Source organism: Pleuronectes platessa, chromosome 23 (genome assembly GCF_947347685.1).
Source record: "Pleuronectes platessa chromosome 23, fPlePla1.1, whole genome shotgun sequence".
NCBI classification, from domain to species: Eukaryota; Metazoa; Chordata; class Actinopteri; order Pleuronectiformes; family Pleuronectidae; genus Pleuronectes; species Pleuronectes platessa.
The window spans coordinates 9,518,851-9,543,787 of NC_070648.1; the positions used below are offsets into that span (position 1 = coordinate 9,518,851).

The 24,937-nt window shown below is 39.8% G+C and overlaps 2 protein-coding genes across 2 annotated transcripts; both read right to left on the reverse strand.

Annotated features, from left to right (window-relative positions):
- Positions 1 to 262: 262 nt before the first annotated feature.
- Positions 263 to 5,800, reverse strand: LOC128430388 (zinc finger protein OZF). The gene is made up of 2 exons (XM_053416431.1): positions 4,625 to 5,800; positions 263 to 2,818 (listed from the first exon to the last, which is right to left on the reverse strand). The coding sequence occupies exons 1-2, from the start codon at positions 4,917 to 4,919 to the stop codon at positions 1,488 to 1,490; spliced, it is 1,626 nt and encodes a 541-aa protein (XP_053272406.1). The 5' UTR covers positions 4,920 to 5,800; the 3' UTR covers positions 263 to 1,487.
- Positions 5,801 to 7,854: 2,054 nt separating this feature from the next.
- On the reverse strand, positions 7,855 to 24,933 carry LOC128430607 (zinc finger protein 271-like). The gene is made up of 4 exons (XM_053416711.1): positions 22,323 to 24,933; positions 18,715 to 19,956; positions 12,141 to 12,578; positions 7,855 to 10,346 (listed from the first exon to the last, which is right to left on the reverse strand). The coding sequence occupies exons 1-4, from the start codon at positions 22,615 to 22,617 to the stop codon at positions 9,100 to 9,102; spliced, it is 3,222 nt and encodes a 1,073-aa protein (XP_053272686.1). The 5' UTR covers positions 22,618 to 24,933; the 3' UTR covers positions 7,855 to 9,099.
- Positions 24,934 to 24,937: the final 4 nt, after the last annotated feature.

The window sequence follows — 24,937 nt, forward strand, 5'->3', positions numbered from 1 at the left end:
ATAAAGCTGTTGGTATTAATGGTAATGATGAAGTGCATCAATAATCTGCTTCAGTTGACCACCTCATGTCTGCATCACCACTTTCCCGACTCCAAAATGTTCGTACAAATGAAATGAGATACAGACAGACTGTCGCTACTTTGTTGAAGTCAAAGTGTCCTGTTAAAAACATGACACGATCTGAGAAAATATACTTTCAGTTTAAACAGAGAACATTTAACATTAGTTTCTGACAGAAAAAAAACACATAGATCATAGAGCAGTCATTCAAAACAAACAATATTTAATCATATGAACTAGTCAAGAACATGCATATACATACTGTGCAAGGAAAACATTTCAACCATAAAAAGACATGAAAACTTTATGAAATATATATATGTATATGAGACATAAATCAAATCAGGAGAAACAAGAAAAATCCGCACAATTCTTTTATGTTATTCAATGAGTTATATTTTCTAGGGACATGAAAATGTTAAAACTGATCAAAAAAGACTGGGAGCGGAGTTCTCTAGTGGGTTGATAGGGTACTAACAGCTATTTAAGGTAAAATGGCGCCATATTATTAAGGGCCTTGAAGGTGAGGAGGAGAATTTTAAATTCTATTCTAGATTTAAACGGAAGCCAGTGTAGCGATGCTAATACTGGAGAAATGTGCTCTCTTTTCTTGGTTCTCGTCAGTACTAGAACTAGTCAAGAACATACATATACATACTGTGCAAGGAAAAACATTTCAACCATAAAAAGACACAAAGACATTATGAAAACAAAAATGTATATATATGAGGCATAAATCAAATCAGTCAAAACAAGAAATATCAACACAATTCTTTTGTGTTATTCAATGAGTTATATTTTTTAGGGAAATGACATTGTTAAAACTGATGAAAAAAGACAAAGGAGGGTTTATTAATTCTCAATTTGAAACAGTTAACTATGAATTTATTATTGGGTATTTCTTCTTCACAGTCTTCATAATTTTACTTATAATAGAATATGACTTTACTGTCTATGTACTTTAACTTCAGTGAATGATCTGAATTCTTATTACACCACTGGTTAAGTTTATTTTGTTGATTACACTTTACTAGGAGAACACCCAAAACGGCCCATTTTCATATTTATCACATTGTGTTCCACCTCTAAATCTCAATGAATTTCCTCAAAACTTAGCAAAAGCCATTTTTGTGTGTGTTCGAACAAAATGCAACCCCAGACGGTTTGAAATGTTGAAATTTAATTTTTGCATTGCAATTTGATGCACCCTAAGAACGCGTTCATTGAACACATTCATTTTTATGAGAACGATGAACTGAATGCAACTTAATGAGAAATAACTAATTTGAATGGTGAACACGTTCATATTATCTGAGGTCTAGCTAAAACGTTACAGAATGTTTTCATGTCCTGAGGAGAGACGCTGTCTAAATCGAATGCTTGCACCATGTCGTTGCTCAGTGCCCGTAACATTTCCGCGATATAGCCTAACCTAAACAAACTAACTCTGTGACTGTGTAAGCTCTGTGACTCCTCATATGTTTCGTTAAATCTGAGTTTCTGCTGAATCGGTTACCACACTCAGAGCAACTAACTAGATTCTCTCTGGTATGGATGCTCATATGTAATTTCAGTTGGTAATTTCGACTAAATCTTTTACCACACTCAGAGCAACTAAAAAGTTTCTCTCCCGTATGACTCCTCATATGTCTCGTTAAATCAAACCTTCTGCTAAATCTTTTACCACACTCAGAGCAACTAACTTGATTCTCTCCGGTATGGATGTTCATATGGAATTTCAGTTGGTAATTTCGACTAAATGTTTTATCACACTCGGAGCAACTAAAGCGTTTCTCTCCTGTATGACTCCTCGTATGTGTATTTAGACCGCCCCTTTTGGTAAATCTTTTACCACACTCAGAGCAACTAAACGGTTTCTCTCCTGTATGACTCCTCATATGTATATTTAGACTGCGCCTTTGGGTAAATCTTTTACAACACTCAGAGCAACTAAATGGTTTTTCTCCCGTGTGACTCCTCATATGTGTAGTTAGACTGCTTCTTTGGGTAAATCTTTTACCACACTCAGAGCAACTAAACGGTTTCTCTCCCGTATGAGTCCTCATATGTCTCGTTAAATCAGACTTTCTGCTGAGTCGTTTACCACACTCAGAGCAACTAACTAGATTCTCTCTGGTATGGATGCTCATATGGAATTTCAGTTGGTAATTTTGACTAAATGTTTTACCACACTCGGAGCAACTAAAGGGTTTCTTTCCTGTATGACTCCTCATATGTATATTTAGACTGCCCCTTTGGGTAAATCTTTCACCACACTCAGGGCAACTAAACTTTTTTTTTTCTGTCTTACATCCCATATCAATTAGAGGGTGTTTGTTATTTCTTGTATTTAAACCAGATTGAGGTTCCCTGGTCTCCATCCAATCATCCTCACTGACTTCAGTCTCAGAAGAGTCTTCAGTCTTGTCTTCAGGACCTGTTTGTAAGCATCCATCAGGACCTGAGTTCCTGGCTGGTTCTGGTCCTCCACAGTCCGCTCTGTTCTCCTTCATCTCACTCGGATGAAGATTTGACGATTTATGTTTCTCTTCATCTTCTTCACTCTTCACAGCGACAGGAGACAATGTGAACTTGATATCAGAATCCTCCAGTCTTTGAAGCTGCTGTCCATCCTGATTAGTCCACGGTTCCTCCTCTTTAATGTGGGGGGGCTCTTGGTCTTCCTGGTCCACAAGGGGGCCCCACTGCTGCTGCTCAGGGGGATCCTCTTCTTTAATCACCACCAGTTGCAGGAAGTCTGCAGGGAGAGTAGAGAATAATTATGTTTTTTGTTCTCAATTAGTATCAAAATACCAACAATATTGTTTCCCTACCAGTGTTAATTTTGTTAACGAAAACTATGAAAAATATTCATTAATGACCCTTTTCCCATGAAGACGAAGTAAGGAAAACGGATCTTTGAAAATAAAAACGGACTAAATCTATTTTAACTTATTGTTGACGAGACGAGACGAAAAGGTTGGGGGTTGACTAAGTCACAATAATTGTTTAAAACATCATCATATCAGCCCGTAGTGAAGTACCAGGAGCGGGCAAGTATGTGTGTGTGTGCTCCCTGCTCCCGCTCACTCGCTCAGAGACACAGTAAGATCAGAGCTCGTTCACGTCAAGCAGCCGCTCACTGACTCACCGGCTGCTTCTTAACAGTGGAAACAGTGAAAACACAGAGTTTCTCTGGTCTCAGCTGACCAGAGTTCAGCGCCGCAGCTTCTTGATCAGAGCAGAAGCTGCAGTTGGTTTGTACCGAGCTTCAGTTTCTGTGTCCGCCTCCAGTCTGACCTTTAAATATGGAGAGCACTAAAATAGCCCTACATAGTTCAGTGTTTAAATTATTTCAAAGTAGGCCTACACTTGCCTGTGTATTTTCTTCTCCTCTTCATAAGCGTTCAATAATAATAATAATACATTTTATTTATAAGGCGCCTTTCAGGATACTCAAGGTTGCCATACAAAAGTCAACAATACAGTTAATTAAAAAATTTAAAATACACAAAGCAGAGCAGCAGCAGAACAACAACTTCAGCAGACAGGAACATTAAAAGTTATATGCCTGCCTAAACAGGTGGGTTTTAATGCTAGATTTAAAAAGAGTGATTGAATTTGGGTCAATGTTCCTGATGTCAGGGGGGAGGGAGTTCCAGAGGTGAGGGGCAGAGTGGCTGAAGGCTCTAGATCCCATGGTTGACAGATGGACTCGGTTCAGTGTTTTCCTTTGTTGTAACAGGTAAATATAGCAATAAAATGTCAACAGTTTTCTTTATTGTTGTTCTAATATTTCATAAATGCAACAAACTATAGTTTAGTCAAGTATAACTTTACATAAAGCTTTATTAGCTCTGTTATCAAATATTTATTGGGACTCGTGACAAATTTTATTTGGGGGAAGAGGGGGCAAAATGGCCCATTTGATAGTAAAGGTTGCCGACCCCTGCTATAGACCTATGCTAGGAGAGATATCTAATGGTCAACCTAAGTTCTGCAAGCTAGACTATTATGCAGTTGTAGACACAACACAGGGGGTCCCTGGGCCTAAGAAGGGAAGAAAAGTAGTTTAATGTGACTAAAGCTAGACTAAAATGCAATTAGTTTTCATCAGGGAAAACTAGACTAAAACTAAGAAGGATAAAAGTGACTAAATGTGATTATAACTAATATGCAAAACTGTTCGCTACCGATACTATGCTTCAATAAGAGAGTGGTTCTACCTGAGCCAATGTCACCAGACTCCTGAAGTTTGATGCTATGATATGTAGTTTGTGAGGCTACAGTAGTGTGCAAGTTAATCCTGGGTTTGAAATGCCAGAATTACAAGGTCATTTCTGTTCATTAATTCATGCTGAATAAAATGTAGATTAACTGTTAAGTGTTTTTTTGTTTGCTTCCATGCATGTCGGTGTTTTTTGACAATGGATAAGCTTAGCTACCAAACAGCAGCTTAGCTCCATTAGCTAAGCTAGTGGAGCTAATGTGATCTGTGCTAGCTAGTACGACACAATAGCTTATCTCCAGTAGCTTAGCTATCTTTCCGGCTCCAGGGACTGACCTGCTCTGTGCAGCCGGACTACGGGCTTCATCGCGGCATCGAGCAGCTTCCTCTGGCGGCAGATCTCCAGCTCTGAACGCTCGGACTGCTCCACTCTGTCTTCGTACTCTGCCACGGTTTCCTCAAGCACCGCGAGGATCTCCTCAGCCGCCGCCATTAGCCGCTCGGTCAGCATCGCTATCAGCGACGGGACTTGATCCTTTCCTCCTCCTTTCTCCACCTGCAGCAGAAAGTCTTCAGCGGCAGCGCTGATCCGCTCATGTACCGACACCCGCAGCAGCTGCACGGCGGACATGTTCCTTCTTTTATAAGCACTTTGTGTCTCGGAGTGAACAAAGGGAGCCAGCGGGAGGAAAACACAGACTCCGAACTCCGAACTCCGAGCCAGAAGCGACCCCTGCTGGATTAGAGGACGAAGAGGAAACAAACGTACCAATACTACACAGTTGAAATACTCTTTTACAAGTACTTGTTAAACAAGTACTAAAGTATAAGCAAGAAAATAGACTTGTCAAGTGGTGGAAGAAGAATTCGGATCATTCACTGAAGTATAAGTACAGGGACAGTAAAGTAATATTCTTTTATTAGTAAAAGTACTAAGACAGTGAAGTAGAAATACTCAATAATAAGGAAAAGTACCAAGACTGTTAAGTAAAAATACTCCATTGCAAGTTAAATTGCTAATGTATAGGACCCTTACCCTAAAGAAGGAATTTTATATATCATATTATAATATTGTTTACATATTATTGAATTAAAATAAACATAAGTATCCGAGTTCCTGGCTGTTTCTGGTAACCGTTTATGTGACCTTTCCTGCATCATTGGTTAATATAATTTTGTTTGACAAAGTCTACTGTCGCTAGTCCATATTCCCGGAGAGACAGGAAGCTCAAATCGTGGCAGCGGCAGCTCGTAGATTTTTAAAGGCAGTTGCAGCGATTTGAGGCAGCTGACAGTTGTCACAGCTGTTTGGGGGCATATGCCCCTGCTCCCATCCGATTTGAGGGTAACCACCGCTATTTGTGACTTATTACCTGAGATTGATATGTAGTTTATGAGTGTTTAACAGATTGTTATTTTTCTGAGCGCCTCTATAGGTATTTTTATGTAGCCTATTGTGCATTTCTTTATCTGATTCAATATCTAGTCTTTTTCTGCAGATATGCAAATCAGATCGCTTTTTGAATGTATTGTTTGTTTCCATTAATCTGCCAAATGAGTGGAAGATGTTTTTACTTCACTTTTCTATAGTCAAGCTGCTGTAGGTCTCGCAGGAGAGACTATTTCAAGGTGTGTTAGGCCATAATGTTTTATAATACAAATACTAAGTCAATTTTACTTTCAGATCCACTGAACAGTCTCGGGGCAATTCACGCAAGACTGCCAAGGTGATGTAACCAGTTTCATGTGCCGACATAAAGGGTGTGAATTTCTGTGTTATGATCTTTATCCAGGCATCATTTTGAGATGTTGATAGAGAGTTGAGCTGTAACAATCTGGTACACACAAGTGTGGCAGGACTTGACCGTAAATTCAATGGAATATGATAGTTAATGACTAAAACTGGAACCCTGCTTTATTTTCAATGAGTCCGATGGGGGCCTTATTGATGAGGCCAGTTGCAGCCGGGATGAAGCTGGTCTTGTGGCGGGAGGTTTTGGTCCTGATGGACCGGAGCCTCCTGCCGGAGGGAAGAACCTCAAAGAGTTTGTGACCCAGGTGGGAAGGATCAGCCACAATCTTGCCTGCACGCCTCAGGGTCCTAGAGGCAAACAGGTCCTGCAGAGATGGCAGATTGCAGCTGATCACCTTCTCAGCAGAACGGATGATACGCTGCAGCCTCCTTTTGTCGTTTGCGGTGGCAGCAGCGAACCAGATGGTGATGGAGTTGGTGAGGATGGACTTGATGATGCAGGTGTAGAAGTGCACCATCATTGTCTTTGGCAGGTTGTATTTCTTCAGCTGCCGCAGGAAGTACATCCTCTATATATCTTGTTTCTACTGATATGATTCATGACTAATATAATAAATATGTATACCTTATTTTTCTATTTTCCATGTCCTTCATGTCATTTTAAGGTTAAAATGGGTCCCTTACACAGTTTGTATGTGTGTTCTTAACTTGTTCATATGATTAAATATGTTTGTTTTAAAACAATGGTTTCTTGTTCGTGAGATTCAGTGAAAGTGTGTATTCCTTTATGTATTGATTGTGTTTTCAGTAATAAAAGTCTAAGATAAAGGCGTCGTCGCCCTCCTCTTTGTTTCTGTACGAACGGAGGCTGCACTGGTTACAGTTGAATTGTCTCATCACGAAACAAATTAACCAGCTTCTCACAGTCAGACATATTTGACGTGAGATCGTAACTGGGAAATTTCAGATCAGAATATCTTACGAGTCGTCTGGAACGGAGCATTACACTCACACACAAGGACAGAGAAGCAGCACTGACAGAGGAGCCCTGGTTGACGTTGATGACAGTAAATGTCAAACAGCAGGATTGTTAAATTCCGAGACAGCTGTGATGTCCCCAATCTATAAAATAAGATCATTATATTGTTATGCTTGTGTTTGAACTTGGATGGTTCGGTTCCGTCGGTCATTCTGTGTGATACTGGACTCAGTAGATCACAGATCTATATACGCTATATCAGCTGATCAGTCATCGTCATGGGACTATAAATCTCCTTCTTTTCAAGTGCATCCATCTCGCTGCATTACACACGAGTGTCACGGCAGTGTATATTTATTAAGAGCAATCGGGCCGCTGACTTCAAACATCATTGGATCCTAACCTGCGCTCTGGGATATAATTTGGAAGTAGAAGTTGAAAATGTATAGTTTTTCTTGATGATACACGGAAATTAAAAACTATTAATGACTCTGCTCTGTAACTTCCCTGTTTAATGGAATCTGAACGTAATTTGCTGTTAGTTGTTTTATATCTTTTGCAATTGATGTTTTGTATAAAGCTGTTGGTTTTAATGGTAATGATGAAGTGCATCAATAATCTGCTTCAGTTGACCACCTCATGTCTGCCTCAGCACTTTCCTGACTCCAAAATGTTCGTACAAATGAAATGAGATACAGACTGTTGCTACTTTTTTGAAGTCAAAGTGTCCTGTTAAAAACATGACACGATCTGAGAAAATATACTTTCAGTTTAAACAGAGAGAACATTTAACATTAGTTTCTGACAGAACAAAACCACATAGATCATAGAGCAGTCATTCAAAACAAACATATTTAATCATATGAACTAGTCAAGAACATGCATATACATACTGTGCAAGGAAAACATTTCAACCATAAAAAGACATGAAAACATTATGATATATATATATATATATATATATATATATATATATATATGAGACAAAAATCAAATCAGGAGAAACAAGAAAAATCAACACAATTCTTTTGTGTTAGTCAATGAGTTATATTTTCTAGGGACATGAAAATGTTAAAACTTATCAAAAAAGACTGGGAGCGGAGTTCTCTAGTGGGTTGATAGGGTACTAACAGCTCTTTAAGGTAAAATGGCGCCATATTATTAAGGGCCTTGAAGGTGAGGAGGAGAATTTTAAATTCTATTCTAGATTTAAACGGAAGCCAGTGTAGCGATGCTAATACTGGAGAAATGTGCTCTCTTTTCTTGGTTCTCGTCAGGACTAGAACTAGTCAAGAACATACATATACATACTGTGCAAGGAAAACATTTCAACCATAAAAAGACACAAAGACATTATGAAAACAAAAATGTATATATATGAGGCATAAATCAAATCAGTCGAAACAAGAAATATCAACACAATTCTTTTGTGTTATTCAATGAGTTATATTTTTTAGAGAAATGACATTGTTAAAACTGATGAAAAAAGACAAAGGAGGGTTTATTAATTCTCGATTTGAAACAGTTAACTATGAATTTATTATTGGGTATTTCTTTCTTCACGGTCTTCGTAATTTTACTTATAAAAAAAAATGATTTTACTGTCTCTGTACTTTTACTTCAGTGAATGATCTGAATTCTTATTCCACCACTGGTTAAGTTTATTTAATTGATTACACTTTACTAGGAGAACACACAAAACGGCCCAGTTTCATATTTTTCACATTGTGTTACACCTCTAAATCTCAATGAATTTCCTCAAAACTTAGCAAAAGCAATTTTTGTGTGTGTTCAAACAAAATGCAACCCCAGACGGTTTGATATGTTGAGATTTAATTTTGCATTGCAATTTGATGCACCCTAAGAACGCGTTCATTGAACACATTCATTTTTATGAGAACGATGAACTGAATGCAACTTAATGAGAAATAACTCATTTGAATGGTGAACACGTTCATATTATCTGAGGTCTAGCTAAAACGTTACAGAATGTTTTCATGTCCTGAGGAGAGACGCTGTCTAAATCGAATGCTTGAACCATGTCGTTGCTCAGTGCCCGTAACATTTCCGCGATATAGCCTAGCCTAAACCAACTAACTCTGTGACTGTGTAAGCTCTGTGACTCCACATATGTTTCGTTAAATCTGAGTTTCTGCTGAATCGTTTACCACACTCAGAGCAACTAACTAGATTCTCTCCGGTATGGATGCTCATATGTAATTTCAGTTGGTAATTTCGAAAAAATCTTTTACCACACTCAGAGCAACTAAAGGGTTTCTCTCCCGTATGACTCATCATATGTCTCGTTAAATCAGACTTTCTGCTAAATCTTTTACCACACTCAGAGCAACTAACTTGATTCTCTCCGGTATGGATGTTCATATGGAATTTCAGTTGGTAATTTTGACTAAATGTTTTATCACACTCGGAGCAACTAAAGCGTTTCTCTCCTGTATGACTCCTCGTATGTGTATTTAGACTGCCCCTTTTGGTAAATCTTTTACCACACTCAGAGCAACTAAACGGTTTCTCTCCTGTATGACTCCTCATATGTATATTTAGACTGGCCCTTTGGGTAAATCTTTTACAACACTCAGAGCAACTAAACGGTTTTTCTCCCGTGTGACTCCTCATATGTGTATTTAGACTGCTTCTTTGGGTAAATCTTTGACCACACTCAGAGCAACTAAACGGTTTCTCTCCCGTATGACTCCTCATATGTGTATTTAGGTTGCCCCTTTTGGTAAATCTATTACCACACTCGGAGCAACTAAAGGGTTTCTTTCCTGTATGACTCCTCATATGTATATTTAGACTGCCCCTTTGGGTAAATCTTTCACCACAGTCAGGGCAACTAAACTTTTTTTTTTCTGTCTTACATCCCATATCAATTAGAGGGTGTTTGTTATTTCTTGTATTTAAACCAGATTGAGGTTCCCTGGTCTCCATCCAATCATCCTCACTGACTTCAGTCTCAGAAGAGTCTTCAGTCTTGTCTTCAGGACCTGGTTGTAAGCGTCCATCAGTACCGGAGTTCCTGGCTGGTTCTGGTCCTCCACAGTCCGCTCTGTTCTCCTTCATCTCACTCGGATGAATATTTGACGATTTATGTTTCTCTTCATCTTCTTCACTCTTCACAGCGACAGGAGACAATGTGAACTTGATATCAGAATCCTCCAGTATTTGAAGCTGCTGTCCATCCTGATTAGTCCACGGTTCCTCCTCTTTAATGTGGGGGGGCTCTTGGTCTTCCTGGTCCACAAGGGGGCCCCACTGCTTCTGCTCAGGGGGATCCTCTTCTTTAATCACCACCAGTTGCAGGAAGTCTGCAGGGAGAGTAGAGAATAATTATGTTTTTTGTTCTCAATTAGTATCAAAATACCAACAATATTGTTTCCCTACCAGTGTTAATTTCGTTAACGAAAACTATGAAAACTATTCATTAATGACCCTTTTCCCATGAAGACGAAGTAAGGAAAACAGATCTTTGAAAATAAAAACGGACTAAATCTATTTTAACTTATTGTTGACGAGACGAGACGAAAAGGTTGGGGGTTGACTAAGTCAAAATAATTGTTTAAAACATCATCATATCAGCCCGTAGTGAAGTACCAGGAGCGGGCAAGTATGTGTGTGTGTGCTCCCTGCTCCCGCTCACTCGCTCAGAGACACAGTAAGATCAGAGCTCGTTCACGTCAAGCAGCCGCTCACTGACTCACCGGCTGCTTCTTAACAGTGGAAACAGTGAAAACAAAGAGTTTCTCTGGTCTCAGCTGATCAGAGTTCAGCGCCACAGCTTCTTGATCAGAGCAGAAGCTGCAGTTGGTTTGTACCGAGCTTCAGTTTCTGTGTCCGCCTCCAGTCTGACCTTTAAATATGGAGAGCACTAAAATAGCCCTACATAGTTCTGTGTTTAAATTATTTCAAAGTAGGCCTACACTTGCCTGTGTATTTTCTTCTCCTCTTCATAAGCGTTCAATAATAATACATTTTATTTATAAGGCGCCTTTCAGGATTCTCAAGGTCGCCATACAACAGTCAACAATACAGTTAATTAAAAAATTTTAAATACACAAAGCAGAGCAGCAAAACAACAACTTCAGCAGACCGGAACATTAAAAGTTATATGCCTGCCTAAACAGGTGGGTTTTAATGCTAGATTTAAAAAGAGTGATTGAATTTGGGTCAATGTTCCTGATGTCAGGGGGGAGGGAGTTCAAGAGGTGAGGGGCAGAGTGGCTGAAGGCTCTAGATCCCATGGTTGACAGATGGACTCGGTTCAGTGTTTTCCTTTGTTGTAACAGGTAAAAATAGCAATAAAATGTCAACAGTTTTCTTTATTGTTGTTCTAATATTTCATAAATGCAACAAACTATAGTTTAGTCAAGTATGACTTTACATAAAACTTTATTAGCTCTGTTATCAAATATTTATTGGGACTCGTGACAAATTTTATTTGGGGGAAGAGGGGGCAAAATGGCCCATTTGATAGAAAAGGTTGCCGACCCCTGCTATAGACCTATGCTAGGAGGGATATCTAATGGTCAACCTAAGTTCTGCAAGCTAGACTATTATGCAGTTGTAGACACAACACAGGGGGTCCCTGGGCCTAAGAAGGGAAGAAAAGTAGTTTAATGTGACTAAAGCTAGACTAAAATGCAATTAGTTTTCATCAGGGAAAACTAGACTAAAACTAAGAAGGATAAAAGTGACTAAATGTGATTATAACTAATATGCAAAACTGTTCGCTACCGATACTATGCTTCAATAAGAGAGTGGTTCTACCTGAGCCAATGTCACCAGACTCCTGTAGTTTGATATGATATGCAGTTTGTGAGGCTACAGTAGTGTGCAAGTTAATCCTGGGTTTGAAATGCCAGAATTACAAGGTTATTTCTGTTCATTAATTCATGCTGAATAAAATGTAGATTAACTGTTAAGTGTTTTTTTGTTCGCTTCCATGCATGTCGGTGTTTTTTGACAATGGATAAGCTTAGCCACCAAACAGCAGCTTAGCTCCATTAGCTAAGCTAGTGGAGCTAATGTGCTCTGTGCTAGCTAGTACGACACAACAGCTTAGCTCCAGTAGCTAAGCTATCTTTCCGGCTCCAGGGACTGACCTGCTCTGTGCAGCCGGACTACGGGCTTCATCGCGGCATCGAGCAGCCTCCTCTGGCGGCAGATCTCCAGCTCTGAACGCTCGGACTGCTCCACTCTGTCTTCGTACTCTGCCACGGTTTCCTCAAGCACCGCGAGGATCTCCTCAGCCGCCGCCATTAGCCGCTCGGTCAGCATCGCTATCAGCGACGGGACTTGATCCTTTCCTCCTCCTTTCTCCACCTGCAGCATAAAGTCTTCAGCGGCAGCGCTGATCCGCTCATGTACCGACACCCGCAGCAACTGCACGGCGGACATGTTCCTTCTTTTATAAGCACTTTGTGTCTCGGAGTGAACAGAGGGAGCCAGCGGGAGGAAAACAAAGACTCCGAACTCCGAGCTCCGAGCCAGAAGCGACCCCTGCTGGACTAGAGTACGAAGAGGAAACAAACGTACCAATACTACACAGTTGAAATACTCCGTTACAAGTACTTGTTAAACAAGTACTAAAGTGTAATCAACAAAATAAACTTGTCCAGTGGTGGAAGAAGAATTTGGATCCTTCACTGAAGTAAAAGTACAGAGACAGTAAAGTCATATTCTATTATTATTAAAAGTACTAAGACAGTGAAGTAGAAATTCTCAATAATAGGTAAAAGTACATAGACTGTAAAGTAAAAATACTCCATTGCAAGTTAAATTGCTAATGTATAGGACCCTTACCCTAAAGAAGTAATTTTATATATCATATTATAATATTGTTTACATATTATTGAATTAAAATAAACATAAGTTCCTGGCTGTTTCTGGTAACCGTTTATGTGACCTTTCCTGCATCATTGGTTAATACAATTTTGTTTGAAAAAGTCCACTGTCGCTAGTCCACATTCCCGGAGAGACAGGAAGCTCAAATCGTGGCAGCGGCAGCTCGTAGATTTTTAAAGGCAGTTGCAGCGATTTGAGGCAGCTGACAGTTGTCACAGCTGTTTGGGGGCATATGCCCCTGCTCCCATCCGATTTGAGGGTAACCACCGCTATTTGTGACTTATTCCCTGAGATTGATATGTAGTTTATGAGTGTTTAACAGATTGTTATTGTTCTGAGCGCCTCTATAGGTATTTTTATGTAGCCTATTGTGCATTTCTTTATCTGATTCAATATCTGGTCTTTTTCTGCAGATATTCAAATCAGATCGCTATTTGAATGTATTGTTTGTTTCCATTAATCTGCTAAATGAGTGGAAGATGTTTTTACTTCACTTTTCTATAGTCAAGCTGCTGTAGGTCTCGCAGGAGAGACTATTTCAAGGTGTGTTAGGCCATAATGTATTATAATACAAATACTAAGTCAATTTTACTTTCAGATCCACTGAACAGTCTCGGGGCAATTCACGCAAGACTGCCAAGGTGAAGTAACCAGTTTCATGTGCCGACAGAAAGGGTGTGAATTTCTGTGTTATGATCTTTATCCAGGCATCATTTTGAGATGTTGATAGAGAGTTGAGCTGTTACAATCTGGTACACACAAGTGTGGCAGGACTTGACCGTGAATTCAATGGAATATGATAGTTAATGACTAAAACTGGAACCCTGCTTTATTTTCAATGAGTCCGACGGGGGCCTAATTGATGAGGCCAGTTGCAGCCGGGATGAAGCTGGTCTTCTGGCGGGCAGTTTTGGTCCTGATGGACCGGAGCCTCCTGCCGGAGGGAAGAACCTCAAAGAGTTTGTGACCCAGGTGGGAAGGATCAGCCATAATCTTGCCTGCACGCCTCAGGGTCCTAGAGGCAAACAGGTCCTGTAGAGATGGCAGATTGTAGCTGATCACCTTCTCAGCAGAACGGATGATACGCTGCAGCCTCCTTTTGTCGTTTGCGGTGGCAGCAGCGAACCAGATGGTGATGGAGTTGGTGAGGATGGACTCGATGATGCAGGTGTAGAAGTGCACCATCATTGTCTTTGGCAGGTTGTATTTCTTCAGCTGCCGCAGGAAGTACATCCTCTATATATCTTGTTTCTACTGATTTGATTCATGCTGTTGGGCAAGAGTCCCTGCTGAACTGGCCATGTGGTGGGACCCACACAATGAGTCGTAAAAGTAAGGCCTGTGAGCCAAGATGAAACCAGCTCTAAAGTTTCCAGCTAAGATCAAGCATGGAGATAGCATCTCCTCTGGTAGTAACTTCATCCCTGGGGTTTCCCCAGAAACCCCTGCTCTGCTCCTGGCCGTTCCCACTCTGATCTGACCTCTGACACTCAATTGGCTTAAAGCCAGCATCATCCCAGGACCACACCTCAAGGAGGCTGGGCCTCCACAGGTTAATAAGAGGGGCTGCTCATCAATAATCGCTGCCCATTCCCGATTCCCTGAAGATAGAGCTGACCTTTCCAGTTAGTTGATCCAGAGGTAATTTTAGGGAGCAATTACAGACGTTTGTTTTAATTCCATTTTCTTTTATTTCGTTATCCAGTCGACGTTTTATTTTGATAGGACTTTTTGTTATTTTAACTTGAAGGAGATCGCCAAAGGAAGTTCACTCGCCGGCCGAGATCACAGACTTTCTTTTTCACGATCCCCACAACAGCGCCACAGCTGTTAATCCCTGCAGGACAAAGCATCATACTGTCGCAGAAGAGACGAGGCCGAATTCCGTTCCAAGAGCAAGAGACGAATTCGCTCTATTCGGCCCAGCGCTGACCTCCGTTGCAACCACGAGACCCAGCGGAGCCCCGCTTAAGAGGCCAGGACTTCACTCACCTAATTCCGGGGATTCGCTGACCGCATGTACCCCGAGGAACACAACACGAGATTCACTGGACTTCCCGAAAATCCGCGCGACACGCGCAAGCAACACTGCGAAGGTCACAGTAAGAGGCTTTATTGTCTGGGCAGAGACTATTTTAAATACTTAGCGTGTCATGTTTATTTGAGTGTTTGTTTGTAGATCGCTGATCTGTTTTTAGCCGTGTAACGCGTGGCGAACTGGAGACGTCACATCCGGTTCCTTTGTCTACTATGTTCTGAGAAGCGCGCGTAATAAGCCGGCACTTCCCTTTTTAAAGTGTTACCGTCAGAGATATTGTGCGGAGATTTACATCTGTTAAAAGATACATCTCACGTAACTGGACTGCCCGCTTCGCCGGAAGTTTGTCTCTGACGATGTTTTGAGAGCTTTCCTGATCTCTCTATCTCTATCTCTCCCTCTCTCTCTCTTTTCTCCTAAACCTGTTTTTACACCCGTCCCGACCTACACTTACATATTTCATGTGGCATAGAAAATTCTAGATTTAAGGAGCCTTGATACATCTCGACGCCATTCGGCGCCAGAACCAGGAGATAAGAACTCTCTTTGTCTAAAGATCCCCTTTGTTAAGTTCAGTGACCGGCAGCCATTTTGCTTTTCGCAACGTGGCTTCATTCATAAACCTCCATCTTGAAAGTACGTGAACGTAACATCCTGATCCTGGCCAGACTTCGTCACCACGTGATCTCGTCATTACGCCATAGCCACTCCCCTTTCTCTTTAGACACACACACCCACACACACACATAGAGACACAGACAGGCAGACACACACGACCACGCACACACTCACCAGTAGATACCCAGTATTACCTGTGTGACCATTGTGATAAGTGCTGCTGCTGCTGTTGCCATCTTTGAAATATTGGTTTTGTTAAATGAAGAATCATTGAAATAACATTAACTTTATTTCCCCTTTTTAATAAATACTTTTGTAATTAAAGTATTTGTATTTCTGTGATTATTTGTACATGTGTATGTGAATACAGCTGGATTACTATAGCCTGTGCTCGAACTTAAAACCCTTCATTTTTTATTATATAATCATTAATATTAAATATTGAGATTATTAATTTAACTTTTATCACTTGAGACTGATAACTATAGTTTGACTAGTTGGTCCCTGTAACCAGGGTGGTGCCCCGCTACGATAAGCATTAATTACAGATTGTTTCATTCTTAATTGATAATTTTATTGTTTTCATTAATTATTTAACCATTATTAATTGATAACTGTATCATTTCTAATTAATTATTTTACTATTCTTAATTACTAGCTTCATAATTTTTAATTATTTTTAATAAATAATTTATATTTTAATAATCATTTCTCATGATTATTAATAATTAGCCAACGTCAATTCTACTACTACTATTGCACAACAATGCCTAATATAATACATATCTATACCTTATTTTTCTATTTTTCATGTCCTTCATGTCATTTTAAGGTTAAAATGGGTTCCTTGCACAGTTTGTATGTGTGTTCTTAACTAGTTCACATGATTAAATGTGTTTGTTTTAAAACAATGGTTTCTTGTTCGTGAGATTCAGTGACAGTGTGTATTCCTTTATGTATTGATTATGTTTTCAGTAATAAAAGTCTAAGATAATGGCGTCGTCTCCCTCCTCCTCTTTGTTTCTGTACGAACGGAGGCTGCACTGGTTACAGTTGAATTGTCAAATCACGAGACAAATTAACAAGCTTCTCATAGTCAGACATATTTGACGTGAGATCGGAACTGGGAAATTTCAGATCACACACACGGATAGAGAAGCAGCGCTGACAGAGGAGCCCTGGTTGACGTTGATGACAGTAAATGTCAAACAGCAGGATTGTTAAATTCAGAGACAGCTGTGATGTCGCCAATCTATAAATAAGATCATTATATTTTTATGCTTGTGTTTGAACTGGGATGGTTCGGTTCCGTCGGCCATTCTGTGTGATACTGGACTCAATAGATCACAGATCTATATATGCTATATCAGCTGATCAGTCATCGTCATGGGACCATAAATCTCCTCCTTCTATTCACATGCATCCATCTTGCAGCATTACACACAAGTGTCACGGCAGTATATATATATTAAGAGCAATCCCGGCCACTTCAAACATCATTGGATCCTAACCTCCGCTCTGGGATATAATTTGGAAGTAGAAGTTGAAAATGTATAGTTTTTCTTGATGATACACGGATATTAAAAACTATTGATGACTCTACTCTGTAACTTCCTTGTTTAATGGAATCTGAACGTAATTTGCTCTTAGTTGTTTTATATCTTTTGCAATTGATGTTTTGTATAAAGCTGTTGGTTTTAATGGTAATGATGAAGTGCATCAATAATCTGCTTCAGTTGACCACCTCATGTCTGCATCACCACTTTCCAGAATCCAAAATGTTCGTACAAATGAAATGAGATACAGACAGACTGTCGCTACTTTGTTGAAGTCAAAGTGTCCTGTTAAAAACATGACACGATCTGAGAAAATATACTTTCAGTTTAAACAGAGAGAACATTTAACATTAGTTTCTGACAGAACAAAACCACATAGATCATAGAGCAGTCATTCAAAACAAACATATTTAATCATATGAACTAGTCAAGAACATGCATATACATACTGTGCAAGGAAAACATTTTAACCATAAAAAGACATGAAAACTTTATGAAATATATATATGTATATGAGACATAAATCAAATCAGGAGAAACAAGAAAAATCCGCACAATTCTTTTGTGTTATTCAATGAGTTATATTTTCTAGGGACATGAAAATGTTAAAACTGATCAAAAAAGACTGGGAGCGGAGTTCTCTAGTGGGTTGATAGGGTACTAACAGCTCTTTAAGGTAAAATGGCGCCACATTATTAAGGGCCTTGAAGGTGAGGAGGAGAATATTAAATTCTATTCTAGATTTAAACGGAAGCCAGTGTAGCGATGCTAATACTGGAGAAATGTGCTCTCTTTTCTTGGTTCTCGTCAGTACTAGAACTAGTCAAGAACATACATATATACATACTGTGCAAGGAAAACATTTCAACCATAAAAAGACACAAAGACATTATGAAAACAAAAATGTATATATATGAGGCATAAATCAAATCAGTCGAAACAAGAAATATCAACACAATTCTTTTGTGTTATTCAATGAGTTATATTTTTTAGGGAAATGACATTGTTAAAACTGATGAAAAAAGACAAAGGAGGGTTTATTAATTCTCAATTTGAAACAGTTAACTACGAATTTATTATTGGGTATTTCTTCTTCACTGTCTTCGTAATTTTGCTTATAATAGAATATTAATTTACTGTCTCTGTACTTTTACTTCAGTGAATGATCTGAATTCTTATTCCACCACTGGTTAAGTTTATTTTGTTGATTACAGTTTACTAGGAGAACACCCAAAACGGCCCATTTTTATATTTTTCACATTGTGTTCCACCTCTAAATCTCAATGAATTTCCTCAAAACTTAGCAAAAGCCATTTTTGTGTGTGTTCAAACAAAATGCAACCCCAGACGGTTTGATATGTTGAGATTTAATTTTTGCATTGCAATTTGATGCACCCTAAGAACGCGTTCATTGAACACATTCATTTTTATGAGAACGATAAACTGAATGCAACTTAATGAGAAATAACTAATTTCAACGGTGAACACGTTCATATTATCTGAGGTCTAGCTAAAACGTTACAGAATGTTTTCATGTCCTGAGGAGAGACGCTGTCTAAATCGAATGCTTGCACCATGTCGTTGCTCAGTGCCCGTAACGTTTCCGCGATATAGCCTAACCTAAACCAACTAACTCTGTGACTGTGTAAGCTCTGTGACTCCTCATATGTTTCGTTAAATCTGAGTTTCTGCTGAATCGGTTACCACACTCAGAGCAACCAACTAGATTCTCTCCGGTATGGATGCTCATATGTAATTTCAGTTGGTAATTTCGACTAAATCTTTTACCACACTCAGAGCAACTAAAGCGTTTCTCTCCGGTATGACTCATCATATGTCTCGTTAAATCAGACTTTCTGCTAAATCTTTTACCACACTCAGAGCAACTAACTTGATTCTCTCCGGTATGAATGCTCATATGGAATTTCAGTTGGTAATTTCGACTAAATGTTTTATCACACTCGGAGCAACTAAAGCGTTTCTCTCCCGTATGACTCACCATATGTATATTTAGATCTTCCCTTTTAGTAAATTGTTCACCACACTTCGAGCAACTAAACGGTTTGTCTCCCGTATGACTCCTCATATGTATATTTAGATTGCCCCTTTGGGTAAATCTTTTACCACACTCAAAGCAACTAAACGGTTTCTCTCCCGTATGACTCCTTATATGTGTATTTAGACTGCCCCTTTGGGTAAATCTTTGACCACACTCAGAGCAACTAAACGGTTTCTCTCCCGTATGACTGCTCATATGTCTCCTTAAATCAGACTTTCTGCTAAATCGTTTTCCACACTCAGAGCAACTCACTAGATTCTCTCCTGTATGACTCCTCATATGTATATTTAGACTGCCCCTTTGGGTAAATCTTTCACCATACTCAGGGCAACTAAACTTTTTTTTTTCTGTCTTACATCCCATATCAATTAGAGGGTGTTTGTTATTTCTTGTATTTAAACCAGATTGAGGTTCCCTGGTCTCCATCCAATCATCCTCACTGACTTCAGTCTCAGAAGAGTCTTCAGTCTTGTCTTCAGGACCTGTTTGTAAGCATCCATCAGGACCTGAGTTCCTGGCCGGTTCTGGTCCTCCACAGTCCGCTCTGTTCTCCTTCATCTCACGCGGATGAAGATTTGACAATTTATGTTTCTCTTCATCTTCTTCACTCTTCACAGCGACAGGAGTCCATGTGAACTTGATATCAGAATCCTCCAGTCTTTGAAGCTGCTGTCCATCCTGATTAGTCCACGGTTCCTCCTCTTTAATGTGGGGGGGCTCTTGGTCTTCCTGGTCCACAAGGGGGCCCCACTGCTGCTGCTCAGTGGGATCCTCTTCTTTAATCACCACCAGTTGCAGGAAGTCTGCAGGGAGAGTAGAGAATAATTATGTTTTTTGTTCTCAATTAGTATCAAAATACCAACAATATTGTTTTCCTACCAGTGTTAATTTTGTTAACGAAAACTATGAAAACTATTCATTAGTGACCCTTTTCCCATGAAGATGAAGTAAGGAAAACGGATCTTTGAAAATAAAAACGGACTAAATCTATTTTAACTTATTGTTGACGAGACGAGACGAAAAGGTTGGGGGTTGACTAAGTCACAATAATTGTTTAAAACATCATCATATCAGGCCGTCATGAAGTACCAGGAGTAGGGATGGGCATAATTAATCGACGATCGATTAATTGATCATCGAGAAATTCGCTAATTACACGTTTGACCACGGGGGGCAGTGTTTGAAAAAAACGCCACAGTCCTACTCAGTTACCTGCGACTGGCTTCGAGTTACCGTGTAGTTCCATTTCCAAAGTAAACATGAAGAGGTCACGGCGAAGTGTTGCATGGGACCATTTTGAGTTAAAAAATGACTTGGTTCACTGCCAACACTGCGAAGCTATCCCAGAGGCTGCGGGAGACAAGGAGCATGCGTTGTCTGACGAGGGGAGCGCAAACACCGGAGCCGCGGCCAGGCTAGCCAAGTTAGCACGGAGCTACCTGTGTATCACGGCGACGTCAGTCCCCTCAGAGCGGGTTGTTCTGCGGCTGGACTGACGGTGACCAGGCTGCGTTCGCGTCTGACCCCAGAGCATGTTATCATGCTCATCTTTCTCAACACAAATCGTAGGCTGGTGCTGAAGTTGTTTGTGAGTTACTGGTTATTTTTATGAAGCTTTCTCGACTCGGTGCCTTGTTTGATAGTTTTGAGTTACATTTGGCAAAACCTGTCAGACCTAAGCATTATATATTTGTAGTTGTTGTTTAACATTAAGTTTTTTATATTATTATTATTTTATTTTGGAGGAAAAAAAAACGAGGGTCAGTTGTGTTTAGTAGCACCGGCTTCTAGCTGTCGGCTCCGCTGCTTAAGATTACGGCAGCGCATATTTTGTTCATCTTGTAATAAAGATCTCAATCACTGCATTTTAATGTAGCTTATAAATAGTGAATTTTTTAACTTGAAAATATTAATGATTAATCGAAAATTCGTCATTAACTCTCCCGACGATCGACGAAGACAATTCCAGGAGCGGGCAAGTATGCGTGTGTGTGCTACCAGCTCCCGCTCACTCGCTCAGAGACACAGTAAGATCAGAGCTCGTTGACGTCAAGCAGCCGTTCACTGACTCACTAGCTGCTTCTTAACAATAGAAACAGTGGAAACAGAGTTTCTCTTGTCTCAGCTGATCAGAGATCAGCACCGCAGCTTCTTGATCAGAGCAGAAGCTGCAGTTGGTTTGTACCGAGCTTCAGTTTCTGTGTCCGCCTCCAGTCTGACCTTTAAATATGGAGAGCACTAAAATAGCCCTACATAGCTCTGTGTTTAATTTATTTCAAAGTAGGCCTACACTTGCCTGTGTATTTTCTTCTCCTCTTCATAAGCCTTCAGTGTTTTCCTTTGTTGTAAGAGGTAAAAATAGCAATAAAATGTATAACAGTTTTCTTTATTGTTGTTCTATAATTTCATAAATGCAACAAACTATAGTTTAGTCAAGTATAACTTTACATAAAACTTTATTAGCTCTGTTATTAAATATGTTATGCGACTCGTGACAAATTTTATTTGGGGGAAAAGGGGGCAAAATGGCCCATTTGATAGTAAAGGTTGCCGACCCCTGCTATAGACCTATGCTAGGAGGGATATCTAATGGTCAACCTAAGTACTGCAAGCTAGACTATTATGCAGCTGTAGACACAACACAGGGTCCCTGGGCCGGAGAAGGGAAGAAAAGGAGTTTAATGTGACAAAAATAGACTAAAATGCAATTAGTTTTCATCGAGGAAAACTAGACTAAAACTAAAAAGGATAAAAGTGACTAAATATGATTATAACTAATATTCAAAACTGTTCGCTACCGATACTATGCTTCAATAAGAGAGTGGCTCTACCTGGGCCAATGTCACCAGACTCCTGTAGTTTGATGATATGATATGTAGTTTGTGAGGCTACAGTAGTGTGCAAGTTAATCCTGGGTTTGAAATGCCAGAATTACAAGGTCATTTCTGTTCATTAGTTCATTTTGAATAAATTGTAGATTAACGGTTAAGTGTTTTTTTGTTTGCTTCCATGCATGTCGGTGTTTTTTGACAATGGATAAGCTTAGCCACCAAACAGCAGCTTAGCTCCATTAGCTAAGCTAGTGGAGCTAATGTGATCTGTGCTAGCTAGTACGACACAACAGCTTAGCTCCAGTAGCTTAGCTATCTTTCCGGCTCCAGGGACTGACCTGCTCTGTGCAGCCGGACTACGGGCTTCATCACGGCATCGAGCAGCCTCCTCTGGCGGCAGATCTCCAGCTCTGAACGCTCGGATTGCTCCACTCTGTCTTCGTACTTTGCCACGGTTTCCTCAAGCACCGCGAGGATCTCCTCTGCTGCCGCCATTAGCCGCTCGGTGAGCATCGCTATCAGCGAAGGGACTTGATCCTTTCCTCCTCCTTTCTCCACCTGCAGCAGAAAGTCTTCAGCGGCAGCGCTGATCCGCTCATGTACCGACACCCGCAGCAGCTGCACGGCGGACATGTTTCTTCTTTTATAAGCACTTTGTGTCTCGGAGCGAAATAAGGGAGCCAGCGGGAGGAAAACACAGACTCCGAACTCCGAACTCCGAGCCAGAAGCGACCCCTGCTGGATTAGAGGACGAAGAGGAAACGAACGTACCAATACTACACAGTTGAAATACTCTGTTACAAGTACTTGTTAAACAAGTACTAAAGTGTAATCAACCAAATAAACTTGCCCAGTGGTGGAAGAAGAATTCGGATCCTTCACTGAAGTAAAAGTACAGAGACAGTAAAGTCATATTCTATTATTAGTAAAAGTACTAAGACAGTGAAGTAGAAATACTCAATAATAGGTAAAAGTACCAAGACTGTAAAGTAAAAATACTCCATTGCAAGTTAAATTGCTAATGTATAGGACCCTTACCCTAAAGAAATAATTTTATATATCATATTATAATAATGTTTACATATTACATATAATAAAAATAAGTATCCGAGTTCCTGGCTGTTTCTGGTAACCGTTTATGTGACCTTTCCTGCATCATTGGTTAATACAATTTTGTTTGAAAAAGTCCACTGTCGCTAGTCCACATTCCCGGAGAGACAGGAAGCTCAAATCGTGGCAGCGGCAGCTCGTAGATTTTCAAAGGCAGTTGCAGCGATTTGAGGCAGCTGACAGTTGTCACAGCTGTTTGGGGGCATATGCCCCTGCTCCCATCCGATTTGAGGGTAACCACCGCTATTTGTGACTTATTCCCTGAGATTGATATGTAGTTGTTATGTAGAGTGTTTAACAGCTTGTTATTGTTCTGAGCGCCTCTATTCTGAGGTATTTTTATGTAGCCTATTGTGCATTGCTTTATCTGATTCAATATCTGGTCTTTTTCTGCAGATATGCAAATGAGATCGCTTTTTGAATGTATTGTATTTTTCCATTAATCTGCAAAATTAGTAGAAGATGTCTCTCCTTCACTTGTCTGTAGTCCAGCTGCTTTAGGTCTCGCAGGAGAGACTATATCAAGGTGTGTTAGGCCATAGTGTTTTATAATACAAATACTAAGTTAATTTTACTTTCAGATCCACTGAACAGTCTCGGGGCAATTCACGCAAGACTCCCAAGGTGATGTAACCAGTTTCATGTGCCGACAGGAAGGGTGTGACTTTCTGTATGATGACCTTTATCCAGGCATCATTTTGAGATGTTGATAGAGAGTTGAGCTGTTACAATCTGGTACACACAAATGTGGCAGGACTTGACAGTGAGTTCAATGGAATATGATGCTTAGTGACTAAAACTGGAACCCTGCTTTATTATCAATCAGTTCCATAAAAAGACTCAAATATGCTTTGACTTTACTCCTCTGTCTGATATGATGGGTTAGGGTTAGTAGCTCTGTAGCTCATTTTAAGGTTCCATTATTAACATTTACCATCACTGACACAGCATGTCATAACAATAGACAATGCTATAATTTCATGCTTTTAGTTAGTTATCATGATCTGCATTAGCGCAAAATACTGAGGAATAAAAGGTGATTATTTTCACATTTTGAATGTCAATCTATTGTCAAAAGCCTTTTTTATTTATTTATTTGAAGTTGTACTCTGTAACATTGGTGGGGATGTACTTCAATTTACTGGTTAGCGCGGGGGGATAACAGTTTGCTTCAATATCAGTAATTTCACTTTATATCAACAGGATAAGCCATATCAATATTGCTGTCCATGGTGTCAGTTAAATTAAGTCATAAAAATACTGAAGACATGAGAATAAAACTTGGTTAAAAAGTAATAGGTCAGTAGCTGTTTGTTGTGTACAGCTTCGTTTGTCATTTGTCCAGTATGTGCTCTGATGCTTTTACAGCACAGAAGTTCATAACTCATAGAAATACTTTAAAGTTGACGGAGTAACAATGTCTATTTTACATGTTGTTATGGATGTTAGTGTATTTAACTAAGAGTCCTTGAAGAATGCCTATCAGATCCCATCTCATAAGGAAATATTTTGGCCAAAGTCAACTTTTGATAGTAATTAAATCTTTAAATGTTTTATATGCAACTCGAAAGTAACATTGTGTGTGTCTCTCTTTGCTGTCTTCTAACGTAAACAATGAATACATGTATTCAGCCTAGAGAGAACATACATGTAAATGGAGATTGTGCTTGGTCCTACCGTTACTAAAAACCTTTCTTTGTGGTACTTCCATCTCCCGTACTTTGGTACAGTTGTAGTCAAAACACCTCTACATGAGCAGTGGCATCTCTGTGCACCATAGACACCGAGATCAGGCATATGGATCGGATAGATGTGGAGCCTTTCTGGATTCACTTTGAGTCCC